At 45.8% G+C, this 16665-nt stretch overlaps 2 protein-coding genes and 1 long non-coding RNA gene across 7 annotated transcripts in view; 1 reads left to right on the forward strand and 2 right to left on the reverse strand.

Moving 5' to 3' along the window:
• The window catches only part of PPM1F (protein phosphatase, Mg2+/Mn2+ dependent 1F), a 33060-nt gene extending 30998 nt beyond the window's left edge, over nucleotides 1-2062 (reverse strand). For both annotated transcript variants that reach the window (XM_084820061.1, XM_084820060.1), the window contains exon 1: nucleotides 1795-2062. In XM_084820061.1, coding sequence (XP_084676187.1) covers nucleotides 1795-1973 — 179 coding nt within the window. In that variant the 5' untranslated portion in view covers nucleotides 1974-2062. The remainder of the gene's footprint in view (nucleotides 1-1794) is intronic.
• On the forward strand, nucleotides 2035-16664 carry LOC146336101 (uncharacterized). The gene is made up of 5 exons (XR_014785768.1): nucleotides 2035-2241; nucleotides 3000-3070; nucleotides 3437-3468; nucleotides 5194-5275; nucleotides 14194-16664. It is a non-coding gene; the product is annotated as an uncharacterized LOC146336101 (long non-coding RNA).
• Nucleotides 7486-16665, reverse strand: part of TOP3B (DNA topoisomerase III beta) — a 28978-nt gene continuing 19798 nt past the window's right edge. For 2 of the 4 annotated variants that reach the window (XM_084820058.1, XM_084820059.1), the window contains exons 13-19: nucleotides 15818-15991; nucleotides 14540-14668; nucleotides 13850-13999; nucleotides 12259-12359; nucleotides 11225-11426; nucleotides 7919-8100; nucleotides 7487-7783 (exon numbers count right to left, since the gene is read on the reverse strand). In XM_084820058.1, coding sequence (XP_084676184.1) covers nucleotides 7619-7783; nucleotides 7919-8100; nucleotides 11225-11426; nucleotides 12259-12359; nucleotides 13850-13999; nucleotides 14540-14668; nucleotides 15818-15991 — 1103 coding nt within the window. In that variant the 3' untranslated portion in view covers nucleotides 7487-7618. Of the gene's footprint in view, nucleotides 8101-11224; nucleotides 11427-12258; nucleotides 12360-13849; nucleotides 14000-14539; nucleotides 14669-15817; nucleotides 15992-16665 lie in introns of all 4 variants that reach the window. The other 2 variants (XM_084820055.1, XM_084820056.1) reach the window with 1 other exon arrangement.

The following is a 16665-nucleotide window of genomic DNA, read 5'->3' on the forward strand; positions in this document are numbered from 1 at the left end:
TAGATGAATAAATTACTTCATACACATGTGCTGATGACCCCGCTTTATAGCACATTATTTTATGTGCTAATGAACTACTCTGAACAATGCGAATGCATTGATTGAAAGGGCAGGATATAAATCTTTTCAACACATGCAGTAATAATCCCAAACATGCACTTATGACCCCACCCCATTCATATCCCCTCCCCACACATGTATAGATGGAGTGGAGCTCCATACAACATGTACTAACAACCCGCCACCTGTAATTATGATCCTCTTTCTACACACTTGCACTAATAAACCACCTTCCCCACAAATGCATTTATGACCCTCTTCACACATGCACTTATGACCCCCGCTCCATACACATATGCATTAATAATCCCACCCTTCCCATAAATCCATTGACCCTCCTCATATATATGCTAACGATCTCCACTCCATAAACAATAATCCCACCCTCTGGAAAAATTATGCATGTTTAGACTGGAAAAAAGTCCTACAATGCTGGCTGGGGAATGCTGGGAGTTGTAGGCCTTTTTTCTGTCTAAACATGTATACCATTGCGTCCTTATTTGTTGCATTTGTATCTTGCCTTTTTCTCCAAGGAGCCTAAGGTGGGATATATGATCCTCCTCCATTTAATCCTCCCAACAATCCTGTGAGGCAGGTTAGGCTGAGTGTCAGTGACTGGCCCAGAGCCACCTCATGAGCTTCATGGCTGAGTGGGGATTAGAACCCAGATTTCCCCAGTCCCAGTCCAATACTCTCATCACTACACCACACGCTGGCTCTGAAATGCAGTGATGCCCTTCCTCATGCATGTGCTAATGACCCTCCCCCTATACACACATGAACGCATAATCCCACCCTCCCCATATGCACTTATGTCCTCCTCCTCCGGAATTCACTTCCACAAGATGTAGTGATGGCCATCACTTTGGATGGCTTTAAAGTGAGACTGGGCAAATTCCTGGAGGAGAAGGCTATCAATGGCTATTAGTCCTGATGGCTACATGCCCTACCTCCGGGGTCCGAGGCAGTGTGCCCGTGTACACCAGTGGCTGGGGCACACGTGCAGGAGGATGCTGTTGCATTTCGGTCCCGCTCGTGGGTTTCCCATGGGCAGCTGGTTGGCCACTGTGCGAACAGAATGCTGGATTAGACGGACCCTTGGTCTGATCCAGCGGGGCACTGCTGATGCTTTCATGTTCCTGGCTGACCTTCTCGGTAGCAGGGGGCCCATCAACCGCATCTTGCTGGCACCTCGGAGGACTCTGCACATTCCTGGGCGCTGGCCTAGAGGGGCCCTCGTTCTGGCCCAGCAGGGCTCCTCAAACGTCCATATGCTCTCCTCAAGTCACGCACATGCGTTACCAACACCCTCTCGGCGGATGCGCTCCCGACCGCCCTTCCATACGTGCACGAATTAAGCCCCGGCCGCCCCACATCTGCGCTTCTGACCCCTCCTCCGTTACTCCGAGCCCCACTCCCTACACACATGCACTAATCATTGATTGATTGATTGGTTATTTCATTTCTACACCGCCCAGCGGGATTATTAGCGCGCACACGTGCACGGAGCGGGGCGCGCCGTAACTGGGGGATGACCCCAGCCTGCCCGCGCACACGGGCGAATGGCACCCACCCCGAGCCCAGCTCCTGCCTCCTTGCGACGCCCCCGCCTCTCGCCTCCCTTCTCCCTTCGCCCCCGCTCAGGCGCTGCCAGGCACGGGCGCGGCGCCCCCGGCCCTCTCCTCCTCCTCCTCCTCCTCTCCCCTTCCCTTGTCCATCCTTTCCCCGTCCTACCTGCCGCCCAGGAAGGCCCTGGCCAGCTCGGCCAGCTCCGCCGGCGCTTCGGCCTGGTTGAGGCCGCCCCCGCGGCCCGGCGGCGGGCCCCAAGGCAGGGCAGCCTCCGGGCCCAGCGGCCTCGGGAAGTCCCGCAGGAGGGAGCCCAAGAAGCCCCGCGCCGCCTCCGGGCAGGCCATGGCCTCGGCGCCTGGCCGGCGTCAGGGCTGAGCGGGAGGAGGAGGAGGAGGAGGAGGAGGCGGGGGGGGGCGGCTCCGCCGCAGCCTGGCCGCGGCCTCGGCCTCGGCCTCCGCCTCCTTCCCTTCCCGCCTCCCTGCTGGCGGCCTCCGCCGCTGCCGCCCGGGGAAGCGGAGTGGCGCGGGCCCCGCCTGGAAACGGTTCCTGTCAGGGCCGGGCGGGGGAGAGGCGCTCCCCAGCCAGCCACGGGGCAAACGCGGGGCGGCGGGGGTATGAATTATGACAGGAACAAGCCGAGGGCCTGGGGCTCGGGAAATCCAGCTTTATTGGCCCCTTTCGTTCCTTGTGACTGGGCAACGACTGAGGGCCTCCTGGTGGCCCCTCCAGAGTTATTTTATTTATTTATTTATTTATTGCATTTATACCCCGCCTTTTTTCCTCTTGCCAGGAACCCAAGGCGGCTTACATTCTCCTCCTCCTCCTCTCCATTGTATCCTCACAACGACAACCCTGTGAGGTGGGCTGGGCTGAGAGTCTGTGGCTGGCCCAAAGTCACCCGGTGTGCTTCCACGGCCGAGTGGGGACTGGAACCCGGATCTCCCGGCTCCTAGTCCAACACTCTTGCCACTACACCGCGCTGGCTCTCATGGAGTTGGAGACCGGCTGGGAAATCTGCAGGAGTGCATGCCCTTCAAGCTGCGGCCCTCTCCGCACGTAATGGGGGGCGGAGGCCCATTGAACTCAGTGGCGTTTACTTCTGCGTAAGGGGTTGCACTCCTAGGGTAGCGGGTCCCAGACGGAGGTCAGGCGCGCATCTACCTTCCTTTGTTGAATTGTTTCCCCCAGGCAAGCATTTCCTGACTGATGGCTAAATTCCAGCCAGAGTTTTATTGCTTTCTTGGGGTGAGGTGGGGTGTATTTTAATTCGTTATACTCCACTCATCTCTCTCAACGTGAAGCGGTTTATAAATTCAACAACGATTACAATAAATAATAATAGTAATATCTTTCCCCTTCCGTGTTACCAGACCTTCTCAGTGATGGCCCCCGAAATGATTATGGAAGATCTCCCTGACAAGGACCTTCTGGCACCAACATTGTATCTTTTCAGCGGCAGGTTAAAAATGCCATCTTCTCTCAGGCATTTGGCAGCATATAATGAGTTTTTAATCAGATCCTGGATTGTCTTTGATTGTTTACAAAATGTTTTTATATGTTGTCTGTGTGTGTGCTATCTGTTCACATGTTTTTATGTAAATGGTTTTGCACTTTGTATAATGCATTTTTATGTTTTTTAAAAATTTCTGTGAACCATCCAGAGAGCTTTGGCTATGGGGTGGGAGAGAAATACAATGAAATGAAAACAGAAACGTACGTGCATGTGTGTGTGTGAGAGAGAGAGGTCTTATGGCATATCTTAAAAGATTAACATATTTACAGCTCAATCCTATGCATGACTACGCAGATGTCTCACTGTTTGATGGAGCTTACTTCCAGGTAAGTGGGCGTAAGAGCGCAGACTTATAGTGCAATCCTATATATGTCTACTCAGCTGCATTGAATTTAATGGGGCATACACCCAGGTAAGTGGATCTAGGACTGGAACTTTATTGGGGCAGAAGATTTTGTGGACGAGAGACCATGTGATTGATTGATTGCATTTATATCCCGCCTTTTTCCTCTTGTGAGGAACCCAAGGTGGCTTACATTATCCTCCTCCTCTCCATTTTAGCCTCACAATAATCACCCTGTGAGGTAGGTTGGGCTGACAGTCTGTGACGGGCCCAAAGTCACCCAGGGTGCCTCCATGGCCAAGTGGGGACTAGAACTCGGATCTCCTAGCTCCCAGTCCAACACTCTAGCCACTACACCAAGCTGGCTCTCACCACGTTGTCAGACTTAAGAACATAAGGGCATGATTCTATGGCCGCTAGTTAGCAGCTAGACGACCATAGGATTGGTCGGTTCCTGGAGAGCTGACCTCCACCCCCGCCCGCACCACCTCGTAGGCAGCACGGATTGGCCCCACGCGCTGCACTTGGAAGAGCAGCGCGGAGCAGGGGAAATGGGGCGTTCCCGGGGGCGGGCCAGGGTAGGGTGGTCAGAAGTGCTGGTACGACACTTCCTACATCTTGTCTGGCCACCTCTCCCCGTACTCCAAGGTCCTGTGGCTAGACAGCCAAAATCGGCTATCTAGCCGTGAAAGCAGGGCAGCGGGAGCGCAGCGGAGATCTGCTCCTCACTTCTCCTGCCCTGCACTGGATAGGTGGTCACCATCGATCCCGATAGGATTGCTCCCTCTGAAGAGCCATGCTGGATCAATCCAAGTGTCCATCTAGTCCAGCGTTTTGTTCACACAGCGGCAAAACAGCCGCCCACCGGAAACCCATAAGCAGGACGAGTGCAATAGCACCCTTATGCTCATGTTCCCCAGCAACTAGTATACATAGGCATACTTCCTCTGATCCTGGAGACAGCATACAGCCATCAGCACTAGTAGCCTGAGCCTCCATGAATTTCTCTAATCTTTTAAAGCCATCCAAAGTAGCGGCCATCACTACAGCGTTCATCACATGGAGCTTTTATGCTGCTATTGAGACGGCACTCTCTCAAGACGTTTGCGGGTTCTTTACCCTCCAGGGTGTCTTCCTCCATTTCGTGTTTTCCCCAAACGCAAAAAAGTGGTATTTTTTCCAGCCCATGGAACAGGAGCGCCATGACCTCCCTGTGAAATTCTCCAATAGCAGAAGAAACCGCTGTGTCTGCCTGCTGTGGGTGTTTGTTTTCAATAGGTCAGGATGATATTTGACAGGAGCGAGGGCAAGAATCACCTGCTGATTGCATCTCCTGCCTCTGCATTTAACACACACTGTTATCTTCCAAAAGTGAAGCTCAGGGCAGGCCTGTTCTAGCGTCTACCACATTAGCAGTGCAATCCTGTGCTTAAAAGTAAGCCTCACTTAGTTCAATGTAATTTAGTCCCTCGTGTGCTTAGGATTGCAATACCATACCTATAAAGGAGTAAGCACCATTGAAAATCGTGGGATTTACTTCCACCTAAACGTGCACAGGAGTGCGCTATTAAGTCTTTAAAGGGATCGATCACAAACACCCTTTGCTGTTTTTGTTAAAGCAGACTTAACCTGTGTGTCCTGGGAGCATCTGGGGCATGTGAAGTTTGGGCAGTACCATCCTTACCAACTGTATCTAATTTTCTTACAGTGCACATGCTGATCCTACAGTTTGCATAAGATGGTTGCCTTTTCAAGTAGTGCAAAATTAGCAAGGCAAGAATGTATGCCAGGTGAAGACCTTTTTATTCTCCCAGACATTTTAGCTTTCTAGTCTTTTACCTTTGGTGTTTTAAATCTGTGCATTGCTGTTAGGTTTTATTCTGGCTGTATTGTTATATTGTGGTTTTAATGCTTTTATATTTCATATTGTTTTACCCTGCGCTTTTTGGTATTAGTTTTTGTGAACCGCCCAGAGAGCTTCGGCTACTGGGCGGTATAGACAGGCAGATAGAAATAAAAAAAAAATGCTGAGCAGAGTTTATGAAGTTACACACAGGTGCAGTACCAGGAGTGCCCACATCCCCTCCCAGAGAGCCCCTAGCAATTGTTTTGCATCTCACCAGTCACACTGCGACATCTAGACAACTCCTTCCAGCAAGAGCAAAGCATGTGATGGCATTGCTGCCACCGCCACCAGTCATAGCACTAATTCGAAATGACTGATCCTTGGCTCGCCAAGGAGAACATTAACTCACAGGAAGCAACATTACGGTTGTGAGATAGGTAACAACCAAACCATTCTATCACCCCAGGATGCAGCCAGCAAAAGACATAATCATAGCAAACAGTAGCCTGTCTCACATAGCTGTTCTCAGTACAGATGTCATGACCAGGAGTATTACCCCCTGGAACCCACAAGTGCAAGCTCAATTCCAGGGTACAAGTCAAATAAATAAATAACTCACCCCTTCTCCATACCTTATATCCAAGGCTATATTTTCAGTACATGACACAACTGAAATGGACACCCACAAATATAGATTTAAGATAAATAGAAGAGAACACGACCGACTCCCTCTCCTGCTCTTGTCTGATGGTTTCCCAGGAAATGTCTCTTGGTACCCCTCTGCAGAATCTCCTGAACACCTAATTATTGAACCAGTTACCATTTTTTTCAGTTTGGATTCAAGGCAGCAAAGGGATTGTAGGTTCAGATCCAGTTCCGTCTTGCTATAATATATATAATTACTGAACTGGATTTAGGTTGGGGTTCAGTGAAATTCTCCGATTACAAAACTTGAAGGCATTCACTTAATCTCCAGGATCAGAATAACTCTAGTCCCTATCCCTTTTAGACTTGTGCTACAAAAGCAGTGTCCCTCTAGGAGTCAGCAATGACTCGGTGCTTGCACAGGAGGAATGTTTCCTTTTTCCCACAATAGCATTGGCCATTATTATACACAGCAGTGAGATTAATTTGGTAGATTGCTGTTTTTGTCCCAAGGCAGCTCATCTCTAGGGGACTTGCCAGCATTCTTCATCTCGAAACACTAAGAACTGCATGAAACATCTGAAACAGTTTGTCTTCCCAACCCTGAAATCCCAGAGTTTTGTGTTTACTCTGCGGATTCGGTTGCAGTGTGAAGAAGACTAGTGCAAGTTCAAAACCGTGTCCCCTTTTTTTGGCATCCTAGCAGCAGGTCCAATAACAGGTATTGGGTGTCTTCAGTCTTGATCTTTAGATAACTGCTCAAGACCTTCATGCAGGCATTCCCTGAAGGGTGACCAAACCCAAATGGTTATAGTTGACTAGTGATTATTTTACTGTGTTTTGTTATATTTTATGTTTTTATCATTTCTGTAAACTGCTTTGGTAGCCCACTGAAAAGTAGTATATAAATCTATGTAATAAATAAATAAAAAGAGTGTAAAGTAGTTAGGACGTTGTAAGTTATACCCCACTTACTTGAGGTACGTCTCTGAAAGACAGGTTGCTTAAATAAATCCTATTGTCTTCAGTTGGATTTTTAAAAAGACTGGGTAAGACTGCAGCCAAAGAAGGGGATATGATGCCTTTTAAGAACGTAAAAAGAGGCCTGCTGGATCAGACCAACGGCCCATTTAGGCCACCATCCCATTCCCACAGTGGCCAACCAGAGGCCTCTGAGAAGCCCACAAACAGGACATGAATGCAATAGCCCTTTTCTGTTGTTATTGTTGCAGCGTCATGACCAATAGTCATCGATAGCCTTATGCCCTTTTAAAACCACCCAATGTAGTGGCCATAAGAAATCTTGTGGCAGCAAATTCCATAAATTAATTGCATGCTGTGTGAAGTTCCTCCTTTTGTCTGTCCCGAATCTCCTGTAAATCAGTTCCATTGGATTATGCCAGGTTCTAGTATGAGAAGAAAAAACTTCTCTATCCACTTGCATATATTTTCTAAACCTCTATCACGTCCCCACTCTGTTGCCTGTTTCCTAAATTAAAACTCCTGAATCGTCGTAACCTTTCCTTTTATTGGTCCAACACAGAAGCGAATTAAAGTGTTTAGAGTCAAAGAGAACTGGCAAGAATAACTGCAACAAAGACTTTGGAGTTTTATTATTCAATTGTTACCACGAGGGTCATTATTATACAAAATAAGCAGCCAGAGCAGCCATTTTGTCTTTTGGTTTCTTTGGATTTAGCCTTCCTCCAGGCCTCCTGCCTTTTCCTCTTCCTCTGCCCTGCCTTTTCCCCTGTCCGCCACGGTGCATGGGATGCTTCATCGCTGCATGCTTTAATTCAACCAGGTCCTGGAAGACAGGGTCACAGAACACACAGCCGGAGTGCTGCGTCTCATTGCTAGGGAGGGGAGACTTGGCTTTATTGAAATCCACATCCACCAATGCAGCGTCACATGACTCACAGGTCTCTGCCGACACTCGTACCTTGTGGGCGTTTTCAAAGAAGTGTACTACCACGTTGCATTTGTTGCAGGCCATCTTCCACTTGGGCCCAGAGGTTGGGTCAAGCACCAACACTCCATTCTCACATTCCACGCACTGTCCGATTCCAAGCATGTTCAGGGAGTGCTGGCATGTGGGGTGGGTACACTCATTGCAGCCCATTCCTAAAGAACAAAGAGCAACAAAACAGACCACGAGGAAACTTTGTGGCTCATTTTCTGGGCCCCTTCTGTATGACAAAGAGTAAATAATTGGAGCTTGAGTTCTGCAAAAAAAACCCACCACCCAACAAATTCTGTAATCTAACAGTCCAAATCTCATGACTGGGGAAATTATGCAAATCAGGCAGCTCTGCATTTTTATTCTCATTGTACAATTTGGATTTCTCTGTATAAATCTGGATTTTTGTGAGAGGCCTGTTTAGAAATTGAGACAGAGACTGGGGAAAGGGGCAATGGCTATGTAGGGCCACTCCCTGGATAGAGCACCAGAAGCTTCATCAAGAAACCCTTCTGTTTTTTATACCTTGAAATAAAATTGTTCTTCATGTTTGAAAAAGAGAGAGGTTTCAAATGAGAAACTTGCCCCTTTTCAGAGTGAAAGCTGGGATTCTCAATATTTTGCAGTAGTTGTCAAATGTTGCATCAGAGATTATATTTCGTGATTTGTGGAGCACTTATAGCCATGTACATTCCTAAAAGACCTGTGTATGGGATTGGGGCCAAGCAGGACTTGTTTCAGAATTCTTCTGCTGGGAAAGAAGATAACAAGAGTGGCCCCTTCTGTGCAGGAAGGAGAGAACAAATCATGCTTTATAGGCAGCTGAGTTCAGCTAACTTTTCATTTATTAATAGTGAATAGAGCCCCACAGATTTCACTAATGCGAATGTTCCCAAGCAGTTATTTCCTATAAGTGAAACTGTATTCAGAAGCATCTACGCATCTGTTAACTTACAAGTCAGAAATGTATGTGCTCTGTGTACCCATGTCTGACTTGCAAGTAAATGCAAATATACATACCTCTGATACAATTTCAATCACAGGAATGACTTGCAGGCACATTCCTTTGAGAGAAAATCTGATCATCAGTAGGGATCCCAAGACTCAAAATAGTTTTCAAGTATGCTCTCCCAATTTCAGGGATTAGACCTGATAGACAGAGTGCCTGAGGAACTATGGACGGAGGTCCGTAACATTGTTCAGGAGGCAGCAACGAAATCCATCCCAAAGAAAAAGAAACGCAAGAAAGCAAAGTGGCTGTCTGATGAGGCTTTACAAGTAGCTCACGAAAGAAGGGAAGCGAAAAGCAAGGGAGAAAGGGGAAGATATACCCAACTGAATGCAGAGTTCCAGAGAATAGCAAGGAGAGACAAGAAGACCTTCTTAAATGAACAATGCAAAGAAATCGAGGAAAACAACAGAATGGGAAAGACTAGAGATCTCTTCAAGAAAATTGGAGATCTCAAGGGAACATTTTGTGCAAAGACGGGCATGATAAAGGACAAAGAAGGCAGGGACCTAACAGAAGCAGATGAGATTAAGAAGAGGTGGCAAGAATACACAGAAGAACTATACAGGAAAGATCTGAATGTCCCTGATAGCCATGATAGTGCAGTCACTGAACTTGAGCCGGACATCCTAGAGAGTGAAGTCAAGTGGGCCTTAGGAAGCATTAGTAACAACAAAGCTAGCGGAGATGACAGTATTCCAGCCGAGCTATTTAAAATCCTAAAAGATGATGCTGTTAAAGTGCTGCATTCAATATGCCAACAAATCTGGAACACTCAACAGTGGCCACAAGACTGGAAAAGGTCAGTTTACATTCCAATTCCAAAGAAGGGCAACGCCAAAGAGTGTTCAAACTACCGCACAATTGCGCTCATTTCACATGCCAGCAAGGTGATGCTCGAAATCCTACAAGCTAGGCTTCAGCAGTATGCGAACCGAGAACTACCAGAAGTACAAGCTGGGTTTAGAAGAGGCAGAGGAACTAGAGATCAAATCGCCAACATTCGCTGCATCATGGAGAAAGCAAGAGAATTCCAGAAAAACGTCTATTTCTGCTTCATTGACTACGCTAAAGCCTTTGATTGTGTGGATCACAACAAACTGTTGTGATCCACACAACAAATTCTTAAAGTGATGGGAGTACCAGACCACCTTACCTGTCTCCTGAGAAACCTGTATGAGGGTCAAGAAGCAACAGTAAGAACCAGACATGGAACAACCGATTGGTTCAAAATTGGGAAAGGAGTACGACAAGGCTGCATATTGTCACCCTGCTTATTTAACTTATATGCAGAGTACATCATGAGAAATGCCGGGTTGGATGAATCAGAGGTCGGAATTAAGATTGCTGGGAGAATTATCAACAACCTCCGATATGCAGACGATACCACCCTAATGGCAGAAAGCGAAGAGGATCTCAAGAGCCTCTTGTTGAGGGTGAAAGAGGAGAGTGCAGAAGCTGGTTTGAAACTCAACATTAAAAAAACCAAGATCATGGCATCTGGCCCCATCACTTCCTGGCATATAGAAGGGGAAGAAATGGAAGCAGTGACAGATTTTACTTTCTTGGGCTCCAAGATCACCGCAGACGGTGACTGTAGCCATGAAATTAAAAGACGCTTGCTCCTTGGGAGGAAAGCTATGGCCAACCTAGACAGCATAGTAAGAAGCAGAGACATCACCTTGCCGACAAAGGTCCGTCTAATCAAAGCTATGGTTTTCCCAGTAGTAATGTATGGCTGTGAGAGCTGGACTATAAGGAAGGCTGAGCGCCGAAGAATTGATGCTTTCGAACTGGGGTGCTGGAGAAGACTCTTACGAGTCCCCTGGACAGCAAGGAGGTCAAATCAGTCCATCCTAAAGGAAATCAACCCTGAGTGCTCATTGGAAGGACAGATAATGAAGCTGAAGCTCCAATATTTTGGCCACCTAATGCGAAGAGAAAACTCCCTGGAAAAGACGCTGATGCTGGGAAAGACTGAAGGCAAAAGGAGAAGGGGACGGCAGAGGATGAGATGGCTAGATAGCATCACGGATGCAATGAATATGAACTTGAGCACGCTCCGGGAGAGAGCGCAGGACAGGAAGGCCTGGCGTGCTATGGTCCATGGGGTCACGAAGAGTCGGACATGACTGAACGACTGAACAACAACAACGCTCTCCCAAGTTGTCAGAATGATACCTGCAGCAGTTTTGTTCTTTTAACACTGAGAGGGAGATTATTAAAAATGTGTCACAAACGGAAATAACCAATATACAGTTTATTGAAGGGAGCCTAACCTTTTTTCATGTCCCTGAAAGGGGGATGATTGTAACAGTAAGGGCACAGCGGGTAGCTCTTCCCTCTAGATCCAGAGGACCACAGCACCAGTTCAAAGTCATCCAGTGGGCATCGTAACTCTTTGTAGAGTTTGATAGTACCATTCTGGGGAAGACTGTAGGTCTCGTCACAGTGAGAACAGTGCAAACGGCTTGGCTTTGCCTAGAAAGAGCGAAGGAAAATGTCATTAAGAAAGATGCTGACTTTTCTTCCCCCACATCTTACTCTGAAGTCATCTTCAATTGGTAAAAAATGGAACACCTAATTGGAGTGTCACTTGACCTTCTAGGACTCATCCACTATTTGCAGAACCCTTTTATCACATATTTAATCTGGGCTGCCTCTGAAAAGCAGCTGGAAAAGTCTGTTCCAGAATCCAGCAGCTATAGTGTTGACTGGAGCCAGTTCTTGGGAGCATGCAACACCCCCATTAGAACCATTGCATTAGCTCTTGGTTCATTTCCAGGCACGATTCAAACAATTATCCTCTTTAATGCCTTATATGGCTGAAGACCAAGATACTTAAAGGATCATCTCCTTCCATATGAGCCTGCCTGCTCATTAAGATCTGCCAGAGGCTCTTTTCTGTGTCCAATCAGTAACTGAGGAGTGGCTGGTGAAATGTGGGGGACAGCCTTCACTGTGGCTGCACCAAAGCTGTGGAACTCCCTGCTCAGGGAAGCTCACTGCCACCACCACCACCCCTTCATTGGTCTTTTACCATCTTGCAACACTTTTCCTTTTTGGTAGGATTTTAGCCTGCTAAAGTCAAGTTATTCCGCTGATCCTTAGGAGACTGAATTTTTATTTTATCTGATATACTCCTATCGGTTAACTTGTTATTTTTTATTGTTGAGATGATGTTAATGCTTTTTAACATGTTCTAAGCCACCTTGACCATTAGGTGGTTGTTGTTTTTTAAATGGAAAGCCATAGACAAAGTTATCTTTGCATCTCTTACCTGATATTAATTTAAATTCTAGATTCTCTTTACCTGGATGTACTTCATAAAACGATGACATTTTCCACAACGGGAGAGAGGTTTGCCTGTGGCAGCGAGTGGTGAAAAGGACACTTCCATCAATTCATCCATACCTGCCAAAAATAAAGTCACAGAAATGTTGGAACTCTACAACTGTGTAACTCTTCCTTGCTCCCAGCCATAGAAAACAAGAAACTGAACCGATGAACAACTCAAAACCATTCTAAAATGTGGCTACGTCCTAAGTGGAAAGATTGGGGTGCAGCCAATGACCTGATCTGCATGTAACAGTGGCAAATTGTGGGTTAATTAACCCACGATTTGCCAGGTCGTGTGCCACTGCTGTTTTGAATTTGCAACCTCTGATCGGCCCAATCCTATGTTGCTTCATGATGTGCAAACCCAGACATTATGATTTTTTTCTGGGTTAAACAACCGAAAGTTAACGGAGCAACCTACGTCATGGAGCAAGCTATGATCAGGCCAATCAGAAGTTGTGTATTCAAAATAGTGGTGGGATGTGAATGGGCCCAATGAATAGTTCTTTTCATAACTATTTTCAGATTCTCCATTCAACAATGTTATGACCGCAACAAATTTCAATGCAAGCAAATGTATATACACTCGACCATGGGCATATTAATTTGGAAGTAAGCACCACTGATGTCAATGGAACACATTTCCAAGCGTTGTTGGCATTGCAGTCAATTTTTCTAATTTATTCCATTTGCAAACTTTGGTGTGAGAGCAGCAGATAGCAACTATGTGTGGCAGGAACTGGAGAAGAAGGGATGAGTATTAGGTGACAGGGGTGAAGCCAACGCTATTGCAAGGAGCAACAAGTTAACTAGCATTGATCAGCCTGATATTTCAAACAGCTGTATTGAAGAGGAGTGATACTCTCAGCTTTAAATATTCCATGACCAAGGGCCTACTTCCAAAAATCATGCTCTCCTAAGCTTGTGAGATTTTTCTTTCTTTTGACTTGTTTCTGGTTTGCAAGAGTTCAACGAACCCTGTCATGATCCACAGTTAGGTAACAAGGATTTGGGATTTTTTCTAACAGACCAACATTTTGAGCAGCATATGTGCATCTGAAAATTTGAATAAGTTTAAGACAATTTAAAGAGCAGCCCCGGGAACTTGGTTCTGCCTCTCAAGTTTAAAGGCAAAGTATCATTGCAGCTGCAGTTAAAATCTGAGGATCATAGTGAGTACTTATTTATTTATTGTATTTACATCCTGCCCTTTTTCCTCTTGCAAGGAACCCAAGGCAGCTTACATTATCCTCCTCCTCTCTGTTTTATCCTCACAACAACAACCCTGTGAGGTAGGCTGGGCTGAGAGTCTGACAGGCCCAAAGTCACCCAGTGAGCTTCCATGGCCAAGTGGGGACTAGAACCCGGATCTCCCGGCTCCCGGTCCAACACTCTAGCCACTACACCACACTGGCTGTTGTGTTTATGAACTTCCTAGTTGTATGTACCTTCCCAAAGAGAACACAACAAACCCTCTTCGACAATCAGAGAATTCTATACAACTTGTTTGCTTCTTGATTTCAACAGGCAGGACTATGTAAATTCAAGTATGAAAAAACCCTTACCAGCAATTGAATCAACAAAGTAATGAAACTTCCTTTTGAAGATATCCAGGGTGTGCTCCAGGACCTGGTGATAATTTGCTTTACCTTGAGCGATTAGATTGAGTTGTTTCTCTACTGCGCTGCGGATTGTGGGAAGCACAAGCTCTGCATCTAAAAGCAAAATCAGAGATAGATAGAAGATCTAACATGTATAAGCAGGAGTATGTATAACACGCACAATCCACCAGAAACGCTCCCACTGCAAGCCCCATTGGAATAAATAGGATTTGTGCAAAAGCGCGCTGGTGTTATTAAATAATTCCCTTCTTTCTTTTTCTTTCTTTCCCACCTTTCTTCCATCGCAGAAATCAAGGTGGCTACATGTGGTTCCCAGGTGGTCTTCCGTCCAAGCACAGCACAGGCCCAGACCTGCTCAGCTTCAGCAAGGTAGCTGTCTCATGTGCCTTCAGACCATGCCTGGGACCATTTCAACGTGTCTTATGCAGTTGGCTGCACCGAACGTCTAACAGCATTTACCAATATTTGTACCCATAATTCAGCTACATTTCCATCTAATGACCACCAGTGGTATGGTCGTGTATGTAATTTTTTTAACCAAATTTTTTACTGCTTTTCTCCTTTGGCTAGACTCTTGCCCATAGGATCTCCAGAGCAGCACAAAAACGCACAGAAAGGTAGACACGAATGTACCTATTTTGTAGTAGCCATGGACCAGAACAATGCCCAGGTTTGTAGGCTTCAGTCTGCGACCGCTCTCCACAGTTACATAGTTGCGCTGGCAAATGTTGTTGATATGAACTGGAATGCTGGCATCCGTTCCTAGTAGGAGTAGTAGTAATAATAGATCTTAACATCTGCTCTTTCTAAATTAGGCTGTTGACACAACCAGGAGTGGATTTGGGGGTTAAAGGACTATGAACTCAGGTCTGGTACTGAAAGCAAACTCCTTGGCTGAATTATGTGCTCGGACGTATCTTGTTTCTTCATTCTTAGTCTATGTCTACCCATCTGAACCTCTATTTTGCATCTGACACTGACTGAGGGACCTTGGGCTTCTAGTGCAAAACAAAGTAGATCCTGCAAGCCAGACGTCTGCCCAACCCTGAATTAACAGTCCAATGGGAATGCGCATCCCCCCCCGATCCCCTTCCAGGATTCTGAGACATCCTAGGCGCACACATGCCATGAGTATTTTGCAAATATTTGAAGAAACATTAGATCAGGTGCAAGCAGCATGGTGCTCAGAGGCACCAATGTGGCCTTGGACACCTTTCTTGGTGTCCACCAAGGTGCTCTACCACTCCCACTTTTTAAAACAACAACAACAAATTTTCTTACTGCCAGCTGGAATTGCTGTAAAATAGGTTTCTGTTGGTACTGAAAACTGTGGGTTCAAAGGAATTCTTAAGTGTGTTGGGGCTCAGACTCCATTTCTGCCTCATACTCCAAATGGCCCCCCAATTATGGAACGATCTCCCTGAGGCCCACCGGGCACCAGCATTATCATCTTTTCAGCATTAGGTTAAGACCTCTTCTCGCAAACATTTGGCAGCATATGATGAGGTTTTAATCAGGTCCTTGATTTTTCTTATTGTTGCTTAAAACTGTTTAGATACACGTGTGTCTCTCTGTGTGCTGTCTGTTTATATATCTGTATGTAAATGATTTTTATACTATGTATAATGTATTTTTAAGGTTTTTAATCTCTGTAAACCACCCAGAGAGCTTCAGCTATTGGGTGGGATAGAAATGTAATAAATGAAATGAATACTTAGTCTTCTGGGCAGGTAACTTCTCCGTTGCATTGCCTTCCATGGCAGCCATTTTGGGGTGGTACCTAGGACAGTTTCTCAAATTGCCAAATGTGCCCATGACTCAAAAAGATTGCCCACCCCTGCATTAGATTATTATTAGATTAAATTAAGTGATTTGCTTTCTCCAGCTTCAGCTAGTGTTAAAATGTCCTACCAATGCCATGTTTTTCCATTAGAGTGATGAGCTCTGCTTCGGTCAAATAGTCAGGAGGGTTGGTTTGTTTTTCCAGCAGTTTTACTTCGCTGAGGGGGAAGACATCTCCTCTCTCGCAAATGGGAAGACTCTCTTCGAGCGGAATACTCTGCCAGGGCATGATCTCTGTGAAACCTGTAGTGAGGTTAACAAAATTAAATACAGTGGGTTATGGTTATCTAAAACTTCCACATCTTAACCCTCCACTGGTTGGAGGCAACTGGCTGGAGCCTATCTGGCTCCAATATCAGAGAGACCCCTCAATTAAGTCCATTTTGAAATCCTAATGAGATGTATTTGACAATTCCAACTTTGTGTAAGAAAGTATGAAATGTTATGAAGGATCATTCTATTCAACAGAAGAATACAACTATATAAATATGGTACTTGGGGTCTGTAATGAGTTGACCACAGTGTTAAGAAGAACACTGCACAGATACTTGGAGTGTGACACGTTCCAGACTCAGAGGCATTTAAGCTCTGTTCAACAACAATATTACAACTAAAATATTAAATCTTGTGTTTCCCCCCTAAATATAACTCCTAACTGGTAAAATGCTAAGAGATAAAGTTATATAAATCTGTAACGAATGTACAAATGCAGCATTTGTATCTTGCTTCCTCCAACAAATTCAGAGCAGCATACATCTGCCCGCCCGCCCCCAATGTTATCCTTGCAATGTTATCCTTACAATCCTGTAAGTTAGGGTGAGATAGAATCTTATGTATATTCCGTACTACTTTAGGGTCAGGAATAATCCCAAATACATAAAGGAATTAAAGATCGTTCTCTAATAAAAAGATATGGA

The sequence above is a fragment of the Heloderma suspectum genome, chromosome 13 (genome assembly GCF_057233095.1).
Source record: "Heloderma suspectum isolate Gila_16-S chromosome 13, 16-S_ref, whole genome shotgun sequence".
NCBI lineage: Eukaryota > Metazoa > Chordata > Lepidosauria > Squamata > Helodermatidae > Heloderma > Heloderma suspectum.